Source organism: Cygnus atratus, chromosome 19 (assembly GCF_013377495.2).
Source record: "Cygnus atratus isolate AKBS03 ecotype Queensland, Australia chromosome 19, CAtr_DNAZoo_HiC_assembly, whole genome shotgun sequence".
In the NCBI taxonomy this organism is placed as follows: Eukaryota; Metazoa; Chordata; class Aves; order Anseriformes; family Anatidae; genus Cygnus; species Cygnus atratus.
This window is the reverse complement of record NC_066380.1, coordinates 3,372,952-3,388,969: the sequence shown is the minus strand read 5'-3', so window position 1 is coordinate 3,388,969 and position 16,018 is coordinate 3,372,952. Positions and strand designations below refer to the sequence as shown.

The 16,018-nt window shown below is 58.8% G+C and overlaps 1 protein-coding gene across 1 annotated transcript; it reads left to right on the top strand.

Moving 5' to 3' along the window:
* The first annotated feature begins 6,575 nt into the window (after window positions 1-6,575).
* AGPAT2 (1-acylglycerol-3-phosphate O-acyltransferase 2) lies at window positions 6,576-15,952 on the top strand. Its single transcript, XM_035555298.2, has 6 exons — window positions 6,576-6,858; window positions 10,719-10,852; window positions 11,134-11,309; window positions 11,437-11,532; window positions 12,832-12,904; window positions 13,849-15,952. Exons 1-6 carry the CDS (start codon window positions 6,671-6,673, stop codon window positions 13,998-14,000), a joined length of 819 nt encoding a protein of 272 aa, XP_035411191.1. The 5' UTR covers window positions 6,576-6,670; the 3' UTR covers window positions 14,001-15,952.
* Window positions 15,953-16,018: the final 66 nt, after the last annotated feature.

The following is a 16,018-nucleotide window of genomic DNA, read 5'->3' as shown; positions in this document are numbered from 1 at the left end:
GCGGTCCCCTGCCCTCCTGGATGTCTGCAAGAGGTGTGTGCTGTTGCAGGGACGGGCTCGGGCTGTGGATGGAGCTGCAGGCTCCTGCATGCAGCCTGAGGACCGGCCCCCACGACTCAGAAGCTGGGCTGGTGCCTGAATGCACTCGTGGACTCAGTCCAAAGGGTGTACGTACCGAGCGATGCTTCAGAGCAAGGGGAAAGCCCTTCTGGAGGAAGGGATGGAGATCCCGGAGGAGAAAGCTTCCCTTTCCTCTCCATACGCGTCTCGCTTTGACTCCCAAAGCCCCAGTGGCCCGCTGCTCCAGCTCTCCTGGGCCATTACACAGCGGTAATTACTGCAGCTCTCTGGGGAAACGGGATCTTCATCTGTGCTGTAATTACAGCCGCGCATCCACAGCAAAGGGCTCAAAGGGAGCTGGGGAAGCGGGAATGAGGAGCCTGCCCTCCCAGCAGCAGGCACACTCGGAGGCGCATGTAAGCTGTAAGCAGCCAGCACAGCCTCAGCCCTGGTCTCACACACACACACACACACACACACACACACACACACACACTCACATTCCCCTCTGCTCAGGGTGCTCCCGGCCACTGCAGGGGCCACCTGGCACAGTCTGCAGGAAACCACCCATTCCCCTCCCTAACTCTTTGCCCTCTCCCATCCCCATCACTTTTGCAGAACCGGCTGCAGGTTCGCTCCGCACTGTCACCCGAATCCAGCCCAGATGGGGCGAGTTCTGCTGCTCTCTGGTGGCTCCCTGGCATGAGGGTCCCTGACATGGAAATAGAGCAATCCCCTCTTCGGTCCCACGTTGGCTATCAGGAAAAACCCTGGGCCAGTGACTTTGCCCTCCCTGCACAGCCCATCAGCCGCCAGGTCAACCACCCAGTCACTTCCATCAGCACAAAATCCATCAGGAACGGTCGGTTTGATTTCATTTATTTACACAAGACATTTGGGGAAAAGCCTAATCCTATTGCAACTGGGGAAAAAAAAAAAAAAAAAAAAAAAAAAGGTCCCAACCTTTCAGCCTAGAGGAGCTCAGGCGCTGCAGCCAGGTGGGTTTCTGTTTCGGAGGCTGTGCCCCGCGTGCAGGGCACTCACGTTTCACTCAGCACCCCGCCTGCTGCACGTGGTGCAACGTCTTGCAGAGCATCAGGTGCAGGGAGGCTCTCCAGCCTCAGTGTGCAAATGCAAATGCAGCAGACAGATCTTGCAGCCTCACATTTTTTCTGCCTCCTGTTTCCTGCGCTGTCCGCCAGGAGCAGAAGCCCGGCAAGCAGTGCCTGGGGGACAAGGTGGGGAGCAAGCCCCTGCAGTCATCTGGTGGTGCATTGATTCTGCAAACACCGATCTCCAGGCTCATCGACAGCTGTGCGAGCGCCCTGGAATTCAGTGGGACCGCTGGTGTGATGTTCATCCCACATGTAAGCACCGTGCCAAATCAGCCTTGTACCTTCCGTGGATTTAAATAAATGGGTTGAGTTTTTCAAGGCAGAGGCACAGCGAGCCCGGAGGAACCAGCCACGAGCACCATCACGGGAGCTCCCCATTTGATGCCTGGAGGGAGGCAGGCATCTCTGGGGAGCAAACGGCAAACACCAGCAGGGGGCTGCTGCTCTCCTTGGCCCTTTTTGGTCCTGCTGTGCTCTGAGACCTCCACCTCTGCAGGTCTGGGGGTCCCAGCGCACACACACACCAGTGCACGGGGCTGTTTTCTGCAGGTCTCTGCCACGGAGCTGCCACGGAGCTTGTGCAAGATGTGCAAAGTGCTTGGGTCCCCTGACACAAGAGACCATAAAACCACATCTGGCTGCAGTCAGCACCCGAGAAGATAAAGAAGTCACTTTCCCAACAGTTATCTGTAGCTGGGTAAAGGTTATGTGAAGAAAATCTGGTTACCTGATATACTTTTGCAATTTTTTTTTCTTTTTAATTGCTCTTTCTTACAGACAAACTCCTTTACGCTTTCTTTTTCCAGAGAGCACGGGAGGCTGCGCACCCACAGCCCCGCTGCCAGGGCAGTTTCACAGTCCCAGCCTTCAACCTCTTGTGCAACCCAACTGCTTCGTCGCCCGGTGGGTAACTGCAGTGCTCGCATTTAAACCACACTGAGTCAACACCCTAATTCCTCCCCGAGTGCTTGCTCTGTTGTCATGAGAGCACTGACGTGTGACTACCTAAAAGCCCGGCAGCTACAGGGAGCGTGGCCACGGGGCAGCGGGAGCTCGTGCGGCAGCTGGGGGTCAGCCTGAAGCTCTGCCCTGCCGGCCTGAGAGCTGGGGAGGGAAAGGGAAGGCTGCGAGCGTGGGTGCAGCCCAGGGACATCACTACAGCATCCACACGACAGGGTGAGCTTCGCCTCTGGTGCCCCAGTGCCCGTTTAGGCTGAGCGAGTGGGACGGAAAGGGGATGAACCCACATCCTTTGCACAAACGGCTCTCAGCCACCGTCCTTGCCTGGCAGAGCAGCCCGCAGCAGGCAGCGTCAGCCTTAGGGCAGCCTTGTTTATTGAGATAAAGATGGCCCAGGTTACCAATCTATACCCATGCCTACGCGGAGAAAGCGCTAGCAGAGTAAGTACATCGGTATCATGACGCTGTGCTATTTACGTCCCCTGCCTGAGCCACGCTGAGGTGACACTAAGCCACAGCAGGCTCTGAGAGGCACCGCAGCCGGCTGCTATTGAGACAGGGAAGACACACACAGACACAGACACAGATTTCTAGGTTGGAAGAGACCTCAAGATCATCGAGTCCAACCTCCGACCTAACACTAAGTACTCCACTAAACCATATCGCTAAGCTCTACATCTAAACGTCTTTTAAAGACCTCCAGGGATGGTGACTCCACCACCTCCCTGGGCAGCCCGTTCCAATGCTTAATAACCCTTTCGGTAAAGAAGTACTTCCTAACATCCAACCTAAAACTCCCCTGGCGCAACTTTCGCCCATTCCCCCTCGTCCTGTCACCAGGCACGTGGGAGAACAGACCAACCCCCACCTCGCTACAGCCTCCTTTAAGGTAACTGTAGAGAGCGATAAGGTCTCCCCTGAGCCTCCTCTTCTCCAGGCTGAACAAGCCCAGCTCCCTCAGCCGCTCCTCGTAAGACTTGTTCTCCAGACCCCTCACCAGCTTGGTCGCCCTTCTCTGGACTCGCTCGAGCACGTCCATGTCCTTCCTGTAGCGAGGGGCCCAAAACTGAACACAGTACTCGAGGTGCGGCCTCACCAGAGCCGAGTACAGGGGCACAATCACCTCCCTAGACCTGCTGGCCACACTGCTTCTTATACAGGCCAGGATGCTGTTGGCCTTCTTGGCCACCTGAGCACACTGCTGGCTCATATTCAGCCGACTATCAACCAATACTCCCAGGTCCTTCTCGGCCAGGCAGCTTTCCAGCCACACATCTCCCAGCCTGTAGCTCTGCTTGGGGTTGTTGCGCCCCAGGTGCAGGACCCGGCACTTGGCCTTGTTGAACTTCATACAGAGGGAAGAGGATGGCTCAGTGCATGGATGGATAGACTGACAGAGCTCCAGAAGAGGTTAGATCAGATGCGTGGATCACCTTACGGTTCCTAGGTCTCCGGCAGGTGAGGCTATTTTGCATCCCTCAGCAGCAGGAGGTTGCTCTCTGGGTGCTTCAGCACCCCGGGGCTCCGTGCTGCCCACGCTATCAGTCCTTCCTCACAGCCAAGGTCACCGGCGCGTGCCTTGACACAGCTGAGAACAAAGCTCAGCAGGTCGCTTCCTCCCCCCTCTGCTTTTAATGTCACCAAAACCAGCTGCTGTTTTCAGCACATCCCTTGGCAAGAGGAGAAGAGAAATGAGCTGCTGGGCAGCGAGAAGCAGCGAGGGACACGTCTCTCCTTCCTTCCTTCCTTCCTTCCTTCCCAAGTGCTTTCCTTCCCTGCCCTTCTCCGCTCATCGCGCTGCCTGCGTGGGAGACGTTCTCACCGGCTCCATTTCTTCTCCGGGCCGGAGCTAGTCATCACAAGTGAGGTCACATGCTGTTTCCACGGGTAGCAACAAATTTAGTCAAATAAGAGTTAAAAAAACAGCGCCAGGTTACTACAAGGCATCAGACGACCAAAGCCAAACGGTGGCACTCTGGGCTTTGCGGTGTTTCACAGGCTCAGCCACAGAAACCCCATCATCGGTGACGCTGCGTGGACCCTGCTGCTCACGCAGGTCCCAGCACCGTGCTCTGCTGTGAGCACTCTCATCTCAGGCAGCTTTTCGAGGCTGCTGCTGCGGATGCTCGAGGGCACTGGGCACTGCACGCATCCTGAACAGGCAGCGCCTGCTACTGAGAATCTGTGGTCTGATCAGTGCTGGCTGGGTGCTTGTTTCTGCCAGCGTTTCTGGACCCTGCTCAGCTAGACTACCTGCAGGGTACACTTGCAATGCATGTAAATAATTCAGTCGGTAGTTTAAATATGCAAAACATGCAGCGCAATCTAATAAGTTTTTTTTTCTTTTTCTTTTTTTTTTTTTTTTAAAAAAAGCATTTGGAACTGCTTTGTTCTGGCTGCTGAAGCGTGAGCGGGCAGGGAGGGGTTGCTGCTGCCTCTGCCCAGGGTCGGCCGCGTCTCGGGGCTGCTGACACAACCCCTGCAGTGCTGGGTGCGTGGTCCCTGCGCCGTAAGGCAGCTTGGCATGATAATGTTCATACACAGGCTGTCGTCATCTGGCAGCGTAACCATTTTCCTTATGAAATAACCCAGAGGGACAGCTCTGCTTGCTGACATGCAGGCCCGTGTCTGCCTTCTAATCTGGCATCAGAAATCACTCCCCTTCCTTGAGCTGCAGACTAACACGAAATGTTTCATTTGCATCACTCCAGATAACCTGTTGGAGAGCATGGGGAGGAGGGAATTAGAGCCGGGCTCCTTTATAGGCACATCCACGAAGCAACACGTGATGCCATCCCCTCCATGCTGTACTTGCTAATGCCGTTTGCCGCCTGCGCCACGTCCACGCTGAAATTCACATTTCACTTTCCTACCATGAGCCAGCGTTTGCGATTTCGGTGGGTCGGCTCACATGCACCCCAGTGACAGATTGCCAGTGACTTTCTTCCCATGTCCACAAAAGCGAAAGTCATGAGGATAACGCAAGATCGCTCTAGGCCATCATATGCTCGGCTGGCAAGGCGGCGCTGCCTTCCCAGGCATATGCGGGCTGGCACAGTGCTGGAGCAAGGCTCACTGAGCAGCCTCTGCGATGCGGGCCCGAGGGATTAATCTAATGCTGTGCCGAGATGCTAATACAATAAGGGTTCTTTGTGGCATTAGCAGGAATCATGAGACCGGCTCTGAGATGTCATTGCCTGGCAGTTGTAGGGAGTGCCGGCCTTGCTCTCTCCGACAGAGAGAAAGCTTGTCTCCCGGGTCAGGCATTACAGCTGCTGAGGGGCGGCGAAAACGCAGCGAGCTGCCCCCTCGTTTTGGTGGCAGCTCACGTGGGAACAGCCCGTTACCTCTGGCGAGCCAAGGGAATGAGTTATTTGTGAAGGGATATCGCTTTTCCTCTGGTTTTCCAGGAGCTGGGAAGTCTGCTGTGCTGATGCCACCAGGACCGCAGCACCAGGGGTGTAAATCCAACACGCTGCCAGGCCCACATCCCACCCAGATGAAGTCATTATCATCCACGGGACCGGGATTTTACCATAAAAAGTGTTGCAAAACCTGCTGAAGCCAGAGAAAGGGTTTGTGCTGGTTCCAGCAGACTTCCTTTCATCTCCCTTGCCAGCTTCGCGCCCACAAAGCTGTTTGGCCTGATCCTGACTTCACCCCAGCGCCAGCGGGGGAACTCCCACCCGCTGAGCACATGGCTCAAGGGTCCTCTGCGGGGAGGCAGGGAAACAGCCAGGGGATGGTGATGGGGCACCACGACAGGTCCCAAAGACCCCAGATGGCACCATGGGGGCACCCAAAGAAAGCCCTCAGGGCACCATGAGGGAACCCAAAGACCCCATGTAGCCTCACAAGCAGAACCAAAGACCCTGCATAGAGTCAGGAGGGGACCCAAAGACCCCACATAGCATTATGAGGGGACTCAGAGACCCCACATATTGTCATGAGGGGACCCAAAGACCCCACATATTGTCACGAAGGCACCCAAAGACCCCCCATAGCATTATGAGGGGCCTCAAAAGACCTCACATACTGTCATGCGGGGACCGAAAGACCCCATATATTGTCATGTGGGGACTCACAAGACACCACATATGTTCATGTGAGGACCCAGAGACCGCACATACTGTCACAAGGGGACCCAAAGACCCCACAGATTGACACAAAGGGACTCAAAGCCCCCACATATGTTCACGCAGGGACCCAAAGACCCCACCTAACACCACGGGGGCACCCCAAACCCCCCACACCGTGCCGTGAAGCACCTCAGGGCCCCCCCCCCTCCCGGCTCCATCACGGCCTCCCCTTCTCCCCCCACAGCACCGGGACGGCCCCGGCCGCCTTCCCCGTTTCCCCCCCGCCTGGCTGAGGGCCGGGCCGGGCGGGGAGGCCGGGCAAGGCCGGGCCGGGGCCGGGCCGGTCGCACCGCCCACATAAGGCGGAGGCAACCCACGGCGAGCGGCTGGAGGCGGCCGGGGCTTAGCTCGGCTCGGCTCGGCTCGGCGGGCCCGGGGGGGGGGGTGGGAAGCAGCATGGAGCTGGGCTGGCTGCTGTGGGGCGCGGCGGTGCTGCTGCTGCTGCACGTCCTGATGGAGCTGAGCCCCGCCGTCAACTTCGCGCTGCGGATCGGCTTCTACTACCTGCTCTTCTTCGTCTGCTCGGCGTTCACGGCGCCCGTCTGCCTGCTGGTCAACGGCGGGCGAACCGTCAAGAACATGAGGCGAGTGCCGGGGCTAGCGGGGAGCCCCGGAGGGGGGGGGGAGCCCCGGGACACGCGTGGGTGGTGGGGAACCGCGGTTGTGCTGCCCACGCCGCGGGGATGCTGCTGGAGATGTCTCGGAGCACAGACTGGGGGTGGCCTCCAGGCTTTAGGGTGGGTTGGGGGGGGGGCTCGGAGCCCCCCTGTCTGCCCCCTGCTCCGTGCTTGCGTTTGGGGACCCCGGCAGGAGCAGCGGGGAGGTGGGGTGATGCTAGGGCTCTCCCTTTGGCATGCCTCTGGTGAAGGCTGGACACCAGCGGTGCTTTCTCCTCCAAAAGCGATGGCTGTGCCGTTTAAAAACATGCCCGTGCTCTGCCTGGGGAGCAGCACGAAGAACTTGGCCACCAAACAGCTGCCCAGGGCATGCTGGTGGCCTTTGGGTCCTGCCACGGCCATCCCGGGGTGCTCGGTGCTTGGGGATGAGCCCGGGGTGCTCCTGCAGAGGAGCAGCCCCTGTGTGGGTGAAGGCACAGGAGTGTTTTAGGGGCAGGGTTAGCACTTGTGTCTCTGGTGGTTTCTGTCCAAAGTCCTCCCTCTACGTGAGGATTTGTGCCGCTGTCTGCTACCAGGCCCCGCTGTCAGCCCCGCTTCGTTTCTCTTTCTGCCCCGCAGGCTGAGTTCTGTGGGCAGGGAGGGGGGGGACCTTTTCCTCGGGGGTGAAAGTGGAGCCCTGGTGCCTTGACGCATCCTCGTGGATCAAAGGTTGGGCAGCATCCCAGCCGGTGGAGCTGGACTTTGGCTGCTTCGGGGTGTGATTCAGCTCCCAGTGCCCCGCGCGGGGCGGAGCGAGCGGTGTCGGGAGGAAGTGCGGCGTGGGTCGCGCTGCCTCCTGCGCGCTGCCCTGCCCCGGGCCATGCTCTGCGACGCGCCCCGATGGCCTGGCAGCGGGCGTTACAAACCACTCTGTGCCCCAGGGTCTCCTGCTCAGCTCCGTCTCAGGCATTGACTTCCTTGGCTTGCTCCGGAGAACCTTTCCAGCGCAAGGTCTCCTCCTCCCAGGAGTCAACAACCAACCCTGCAACCCATAGAATTTGTGATGTCAGTTATGGAAACACCCTTTTCTTTTTTTTTTTTTTTTTTTTCCCCACCCCCTTAAAACTTTTAAAATCTGTAAAACTAAAAAGGAACTTTGCTGGGAACAAGAACTCCTTGCTCTGAACAGTTCTCCTGTTGAAACTCGGAGCTGAATTTTGGCCAGAACCACCCTTTTCCTGTAACTTAAGCCCATCGTTTCCACACGCTGGCGCTGGCTGATGATCCTGGTCGCGTATCCTAGCTCCTGGGAGGTCTGTGGCTGAGGTGATCTAACAAGCTCCTTATTTCTGCAATCTCCCAGACTGTTTATACTGCCGCGAGGAAAGGGGTTGGAGGAGAGCACATGCTGGTGGTCAGACAGCGATAACGGCGTCGCTGCCTGGCGCAGAACACCCTGTCCTTGCTGTGCTCCTGGCTCCAGCGCCAAGTCGCCGTGACTTGGAAGAGGTTGCCCTCCATGGCTGATAGAGATAGATCTGTTTATCTAGTGGCGAAACCTCTTGCGAGAGAGTTTCCAATCTGGTAAGCAGCCTGCATTAATCCTTCAAAGTCAGAGGATCCTAAAAAAGCCTCTGTCACAGGCTGTGGTGCGTGTGAAGCCGGGGTTGCTGGATTTCAGGCTCGAGCTGTTACAGATGTGCTGGAAAGGCACGTTCCCTCTCATTTGTCCACTAGCTCCTTGTGCCTGGCAACAAGTACATCAGACTTACAGCTGCCTGCAGCTGCGACTGCACCGAGTCAGGGTCCTCCACACCAGCAGGGAAGCTGCTCGCACGGCTGGAGGGGGGTAAGCTCTATCTGCATAGCCCCGTGGGTGACGTGGCCAGCTGAAGCAGGGCTGCCAATCGCCCAGTTCCTCTTCACTTGCCCCGAGCTCTGCCCCTTTGCCTTCTTCAGCAGCTCAGGCCATATCTTGTGCAAGGAAGCGCTCGCTCCTTACTGGCAGGAGGAAGTTGGATGGTTTGCTCTTGAGTAATGTGTAACCAGCCTCTCCCGGCAGCTTCCGAACAGCGTGACTTGCAGAGCAGCGACCTCTCCTTTGGTTGGCAGTCAGAAGGGAGGAGAAGTGGGATTTAGGTCAGTCCGGTGGCATGGCCTCCACCGTGCCCTCACCGGTCTGTGTCACCTCGTCTCTCCTCACCTGCCCCTTGTCCCTGCCCGGGCCGTGCTCCCCTCACCCCTGCAGCCTCCCTGCCCTGGGTGCGGCTCTGACCTTTGCAGCAGGTTTGCATGCCGGGGACTGATAGCAGCTGTGTCACGCAGCAGAGTTACCCGCGGCCACTGGCCTGCCCTGAACTCTGGCGTTAAAGCCAGAGACCCAGGGACCTGTATGGCGGGGCACCCCACGGAAACACGGCACTCGCTGCGGGAAGGAGCGAGCCAGGGAAGTTGTGCGGATGAGAGCTTGTGGCTGAAGAGCTGATGGCAGGGACGGGGAGAACTTCTGGGGAACAGATGCCGGGAGCTGCTGCCAAGCTGGGATGAGATGCCTGCTGGCTGCTCACCTGCCCTCCCAGGTGACAGAGATGCTTCCTGGGTGGGTGGTGGTGTGTACCCCTCCAGAAGGACCCCGTGGTGGGGGAGAAGCTGATGTTGTCCCTCTTTCCCCTCCTGCAGGGAGGGAAGCTCCATCCCCTGTCTGCAGGGAGAAGGTACAGGGTGTCCGGGTGCCTGCTGGAGGCAGGTCAGCTCGCGAGCCTGCTCTAGGGGAGGCAGAGCTGTGCTGGTGGCTGCTCCTGGGGGCTTTGCTCATGTGCAAGCTCCTCCGCCTCCCGTCCTGGCAAATGGCTGCTCCCCTGCCCAAAATAGCCCTCGTGTGCTGCCAGCTTCTGCCTGCGTCCTTTGGCCCACTTGGAGGGTCCCCAGCTCCCACCTGCCCAGGGGCGGTGGCGATGGGTCCTGCTCCCGCGGGCTGCCAGGGGCTTGGCCACGGAGCCCGGGCTGTCCGTGCTCAGCAAGGGCACGGCAGCCCACGAGATGCATTGGCAGGGCTGAGCCGAGCTGCTGGTGCCTCCTGCCAGCCCCTGACCTTCAGGCACTAGGGAAGGAAGCCAGGAGCTTGGTGGACAGACCTGAAGGTCTTCTGGGGGACCGAACTGGCAGGAGGAAGCTCTTGGCTTGAAGATGGCTTTGCCAAGGGCACTTCCCCAAGGCCAAGCTGCGTGGGGAGCATCCCGTTCACTGCTTGCCTCCTTTCGTTGTACCAGGATGTGCTTCTTGCCTTTGTTCTCCTCCTTTCTTGGACTCCCCTAGGGTAAAGACACCCCACTACTGCTAGTCCTGCTAAGCAGCACCTGCCAGCGCTGCAGTGAGCAGGATCAGCAGAGCATTCCTCGGGTGAAAGGCGCAGGCTGTTGGCCATGCGCTGGGGAGTGGCAGTTCCTAGAAGAGCTGTCAGAGCAGGTTGTGGGGCTCTGCTGACTGCAGCAGGAAAGCGTCGGTAGCGTTGGAGCAGACCGTGACACAGAGGGAAACGAGCAGCAATAAATGGGTGGGACTGGCAGCAGGAGGAGTGGTCCGGGCTCAAAGTTACAATCGGCTTCCCCCAGGCTTCCAGTAAAATTTCCCCACTAAAGAGGACCGTGCTTAGCAACCGAAGCACCTTGGGCACATGGCACCAGTCATGCAGGACAGGCACCTAGGCGAACCAAGGGCAAATGAGACTGGAGGCTGGCTGTAACACAATTCTCATCTCCTTCCACCCACTCTGGTGCTGCACGGTGCAGCAGACCCTGTTACATCCCTGCCCTGCTGCTGTCTGACCGCTCTTCTCTTCTCTTCCCCAGGATCATCAAAACTGTAGTCAAGACCTTCAAGTATTTCTTTGGCCTGAGGTTTGAGGTGAAAGGACGGGAGAACTTCGAGGTGGAGGGCCCTGCCATCATCGTGTCCAACCACCAGAGCATCCTCGACATGATGGGTGAGGAGCTGGCCCAAGGGAGGGAGCGCTTCTCTTGTTCGCCACCTGGGAAACCCTGCTGGCATCTCCTGGCCACGCAGCCCCCCTGCCCTGGCACTGGTCTACGCTACCGAGGCAGCTGGTCCAGCTTTCTCTCTCCGTGCTGGATTCAGGAAGGGTCTCCCCTCGCCCTGAGCCATCACAATCCCCTCCCCGCCTCGGATCGTGTCTCTTGTCCCGTCCAAGTGCAGGCGCTTGGGAAGGGGGTGGCTGCTGGGTCTCACCCTCTGCCGTCACGTTAGGGCTGATGGAGGTCCTGCCCGACGACTGTGTCCAGGTGGGAAAGAAGGAGCTGATGTACGCCGGCACTGTGGGGCTCATCATCTACCTCGGTGGTGTCATCTTCATCAACAGGAAGAGCACCAGCAGTGCCAAGATGGTGATGGCGGAGGTGGCCAAGACTATGGCGACCGATAACGTGAGTGTGACTGCGGCCCTCGGCGGGGTGGCGTGGGGGACGTGGCAGTCCTGCTGCTGCCTCAGCCAGCAGGAAGGGAGTGCTGCGAGTGGGTTGCTGGAGCAGAGCCTTATCTCCCCGCGTGCAGGTGAAGGTGTGGGTGTACCCAGAGGGCACGAGGAACTGCACCGGGGATTTGCTGCCGTTCAAGAAGGGAGCGTTTCACGTCGCTGTCCAGGCACAGGTAACAGCGCTTTGCCCCTGCGTGGGGACCCCGAAAGCTTTTGCAGTGGCATCGCAGACTGGTTGTACAGTCGCAGGGTCTGTTTGCTCTCAAGCGGCTGCGCTCCTCTGTTAAACCACCGTTAGGTGTCACAAGCACTGCCCAGCGAGAGCTGAGAGCCTCTCCCTTCCCCTGCAGGAGTGACACGACCCCTTGGAGTGGGTGGCCGCAGGCAGCGGAGAAGCTGCCTTGTCCCCTCTCCTGACTGCTGTCGTCCTGGTGTCCCATCTGGAGGGCAGAGCATGGGGACGGGCGCACCTGACCCCTGAGCAGAACTGCTTTAGGGCCAGGTCCTCCGGGCTGGCTCGTGGGCAGCTCCTGGCAGAGCGGCCGCAGCGCAGAGCTCGCCCCTGGCAGGGAGCCCAGCGGGCCCTGCACCTCGAGAGCTCGCCTGGAGGATCCCAAAGCTGTCAATTCCTTTCTCAATCCCCCAGGCTGCAATAGGATAGTGTTGATTCGGGTTTATTAATGCTCGTGCTTTAGAGCAACATCTGGGCTTGCTCTTCGTAGAAATAGCTGCTCCTTCCCAGGCAGCCGTATGGCACCGCTCTGCGTTGTCTTAAATGCCTTCCCTCCCCAAAATGACAAGACCTGTGAGCAGTCAGTGGGGGAACAAACGGTTCCTTGGCTCTGGGCTGCCGGCACTCCTAAAGGAGTGGTGGTGTCCAACCGGAGCCCCGGGGGGTTGCTACAAGCCCAGGTGGAGCCTGCGTTGTGCCATCCCTGCTCCTGCCAGGGCTGGTGCAACCCCAGCGGGGTGGTGGGGCCAGTGGGAAAGGCTGCTGGCGGAAACGGCACCCACCTCTGTTTACACTCCCCGTGAGTCACCGACTGCAGTTTGTGTCTGTGTTACCAGCACTAAAACACCGTGGCTCTGTGCTTGCCCTCCCGGCTGTGTCTCTGCCTGTCGGAGGCTCCCCTGGGAACAACGGGCCGCTGCTGATGACGCCCTCCCTGAGCAGCTGAAGGCACAGCGCCTGGCCTGCCCCACGCTCGTGCTTACCCAGCACAGAAGGCCTGTCAAAACAGGCACCTTATAGTGCTTGCAGGTCGGAAGCTACCTGCGTTTCGAAGCCTGCCCTGGGAGGAGCCAGGCTGAGTGCTGCCTGAGACTGAAGTGTAGCCTCCCCTGTGGGGCTGTGTGCCCCAAACGGCCCAGAGCCAGCCCTGCTGCGTGGGACTCGTGGCTTGTCTCTGCCCTGCCCTGGGCTGCTGCGGAAATGCTGCAGTGCGAGTAACTTTCCCCTCTTCCTCCCCAAGGTCCCGGTGATCCCCGTGGTGTATTCCTCCTTCACCACCTTCTATAACCCAAAGAAGAATCTATTCACATCAGGTACGAAAGAAACTTTACAGAGACGGGGGGGGCGATGCCATCTCCATGTGGAGATCTGGTGGGAGGGAAGCGGTGCTGAGCAGGAGGAGCCCTGCTGGCAGATGTGTGGAGGCAGTTCAAACGCTTGGCACCAGAGCCTGGGCTGGGTTAACTCGGGAAAGAATGCGATTAAATATGCCAAGTTTTCATTAAGAACGGGGCACCACCTCGCCCTCTCATAGCTGGCACAGCCAGGGGCGTTGGGTGAGGGCTCAGGCTTTGGGGAAGAAGCAAGCACGGTCTGCCTCCTGGCCTTTCAGAGCAGGGACCCCTCTGCAAGTTGTATTAATGCTCAGAAGGCTGTCAGTGAAAGTGCTGGGCAGAAAGTTGGCTTTCAACCAGCTTGGATCAGTAACTCTAATTCTGGGAGCTCTGCATGCTCCGCGCCTGGCTCAGCAGAGCCAGCCAAAGGTAGGAGGCCGGGTAGGAGCAGATGGAGGGAGCGCCTGGCTCAGGCTGAGCCCTGCGTGCTCGCCCCAGCCTTGGCTGAAAACCCTGCAGAGCAGCCGCTCCTGCAGTCTCTCAGGAGAGTGTTGGGTCCTGATGTGGATTTACACCCTGATATGTGGCATGGGCTTGGCTGTTGCTGAGGGCAGAGGGGCCTAACCCAAAGCACGACGCTGCCAGAACCTGCAGCCTCTTCTCCTGCCCTGCCCTGCAGACTGGGGCATGGGAAGTGCTTTGCTGTTTGCTTTGCGCAGCTGTTCAGGACAGGGCCTAATTCCCAGAGCGATCTCTTCCCCTGAGGGCAGCACAGCCTGCGCTGGCAGGGGTGGATGCCTGAGGGTGGGTGCCTGGAGCCCTGGGGGGTGAGGGCTGGGCAGGGGGTGCAGGTGTCCCGGGAGGGCAGAGAGCAGCGCTCCCATCGCGTGGGGGATTCTCACAGGCTCTTCTTGTCTTCCCAGGCAAAATCAAGGTCGAGGTTCTGCCTCCGATAGAGACCAAAGGCCTGACATCAGACGATGTCTCTGACCTTACCGACAGATGCTACCGCACCATGAGGGAGACCCTCTTCAGGCTGTCCGGCCGCCCAGGCGAGGCGAAGGACTCGTCCTAGATGCTCCTCCAGTGGCGGCACCATGCGGTGGTGGCTGAAGGGACCTGTCTGTTGCCAAATACCCAAGGAACTTCTCTTCCTCTGCAGTGACTTCTAACTCTGGGGACATCGTGGACTGGCACACGAGGCGTGTTGAGCCAGCGCTGAGGTTCCCCATTGAGTGGATTTCTCTTCTGGGTACATTATCTTGCAATGAAACGTCTCCTCTTTCTGTATTTCTCAGGCATCAAACTTGTGCTACCAAAGGGCTCAATGACCAGAGAGGTGAGTTCCCCAGCTCGGGCAGCTGCTGTGGGGCGATGAAGAAAGCCTGGCTGGAGGCTGGGCCCTGCCCCGTGTCCCCACGCCTGTGTTAGGTGCTGGCCTGGCCCTGTACAGCCCCAGATGGAAAGCCACCAGGCAGCAATGCGTATCTGCACGTGACACTGCTCAGACCAGGCTGAAAATTGGGTAAAAAGCCCAACTCCGTGCGTGCTGGGAGCATGGTGTCCTCCCCAGGCAGGGCAGAGCTCACAGCTGACTCTGAGAGATGCCCTTGGGTCTCAGCAGCGTTTTGTGCTGGGGCTCTGCATTGCCCAGGCACTCTTTAGCCAAGTCTTTCGCACTTTGTGGAAAGCTCCGAGGGCCAATAACTTCAGGTGGGCAGAAAAGGGGAGTGCATGCGGCCAGCCAGCCTTTTAAATGTCTCTTAGGGCTTGGATTTCCCCTGTCTGAACAAGTGCTCTTGGTCACTGAGGGGTGCAGCAGTGCAGAGGGAAGCTGCGGTCTCACCAAGCCAGCATAAGCAGGCTGGGGCTGTCTGAGTGCCGTCCAGCCTTGCCAGAAGTCATCTTCTGAATGAGACCCCACGCCTGTTGCTGGCATAGAGCCACAGCTTGATTAAGAACTGCACAGATCTGTCAGGGTCCTGGGCCAAGCTGTGCTCAGGACAAGCCTCTGGACACTGCGGGACAGGCACCTGGGCTGCCCCAGTGCTTCCTTGGTGCAAACTTCTGCCGGCTCCCTGCTGTGCTGTCTGCTCGACCCCCTCGCAGTCAACATCCCAGTGCCCGTGGTACTTGTTCCAGATGCAGAGGGCTCCGTCACGCTCGTCTTGTCATGGTCAGCACTGGCCGAAAGATGGTGCCTCTCCCATGTCTGTGCGCTGATCTCAGCGGAGCTGCTGCTCCGCGAGAGATGCAAAACTCAGGAGGAGCCACAGGGTGTGAGAGCTGCCTCTGTAATGAGCAGCGGAGCTTGGAAGGCTTCGGCTCTTCCCCTGGGGGAATAAGCTCAGTCCTCAGAGCAGGAGTCCAGCTAATGGGGTTTCCCCTGCGCTCCGGGGTAGCGGACCGGCAGGGCTCCTGGATCCCTCGCTGGGAGCTGCAGGAGCACCGATGCCCTCTGCGAAGAGCAGGGCTGGCTCACCGAGGTGCTTCCAGGGTGCAGGGAGGCTTCGGCACCCCTGCTGAAGGAGCAGGGAGCAACACCTTGAGGTGAGCCCCCTGGGGCTGCTTGGGTAACCCATACAACCAGGTCTTGCAGCCTGTCTGTGACTGCACTGGTGGAATTGGGCTCACAGGGCATTTCTGGGGGTAAAGCCTTGCCTGGGCGAGGCGGGGGGATCCCACGCAGCCAGCACTCCCCAGGGGAGGGAGTGCTTGGGCTGAGCTGGCAGGGGGCTGGGGCTTTATGGAGGGGCCTTACGGTACGGCCTCAGGTGTCCGACCCGTGGGATGGGTCGGGGTGGGAGGATGGAAACCGAACCAGCACTTTGTAAGAGCGGCAGACGAGCGGCTGTCAGAGAGGTTAAACCCAGACAGGTCCCAGGAGAGCAGCCACGGGGTGACTCCTGCAGCACCTGGGAGGAGGGAGTGGTGCCTCTGTGCGTTGTCTGCTGCTCGCTTTTAACTGGGGTGAGAATAATGTATTTGCTTTAAAAAAAAAAAAAAAATACACCTTTTGGTTATTTAAATAAAGGAGACTCCTGGTCTTGTGTGGGAGCTGGGGGAGGAAGGCTGTTGTCAGGAACGGTGCTG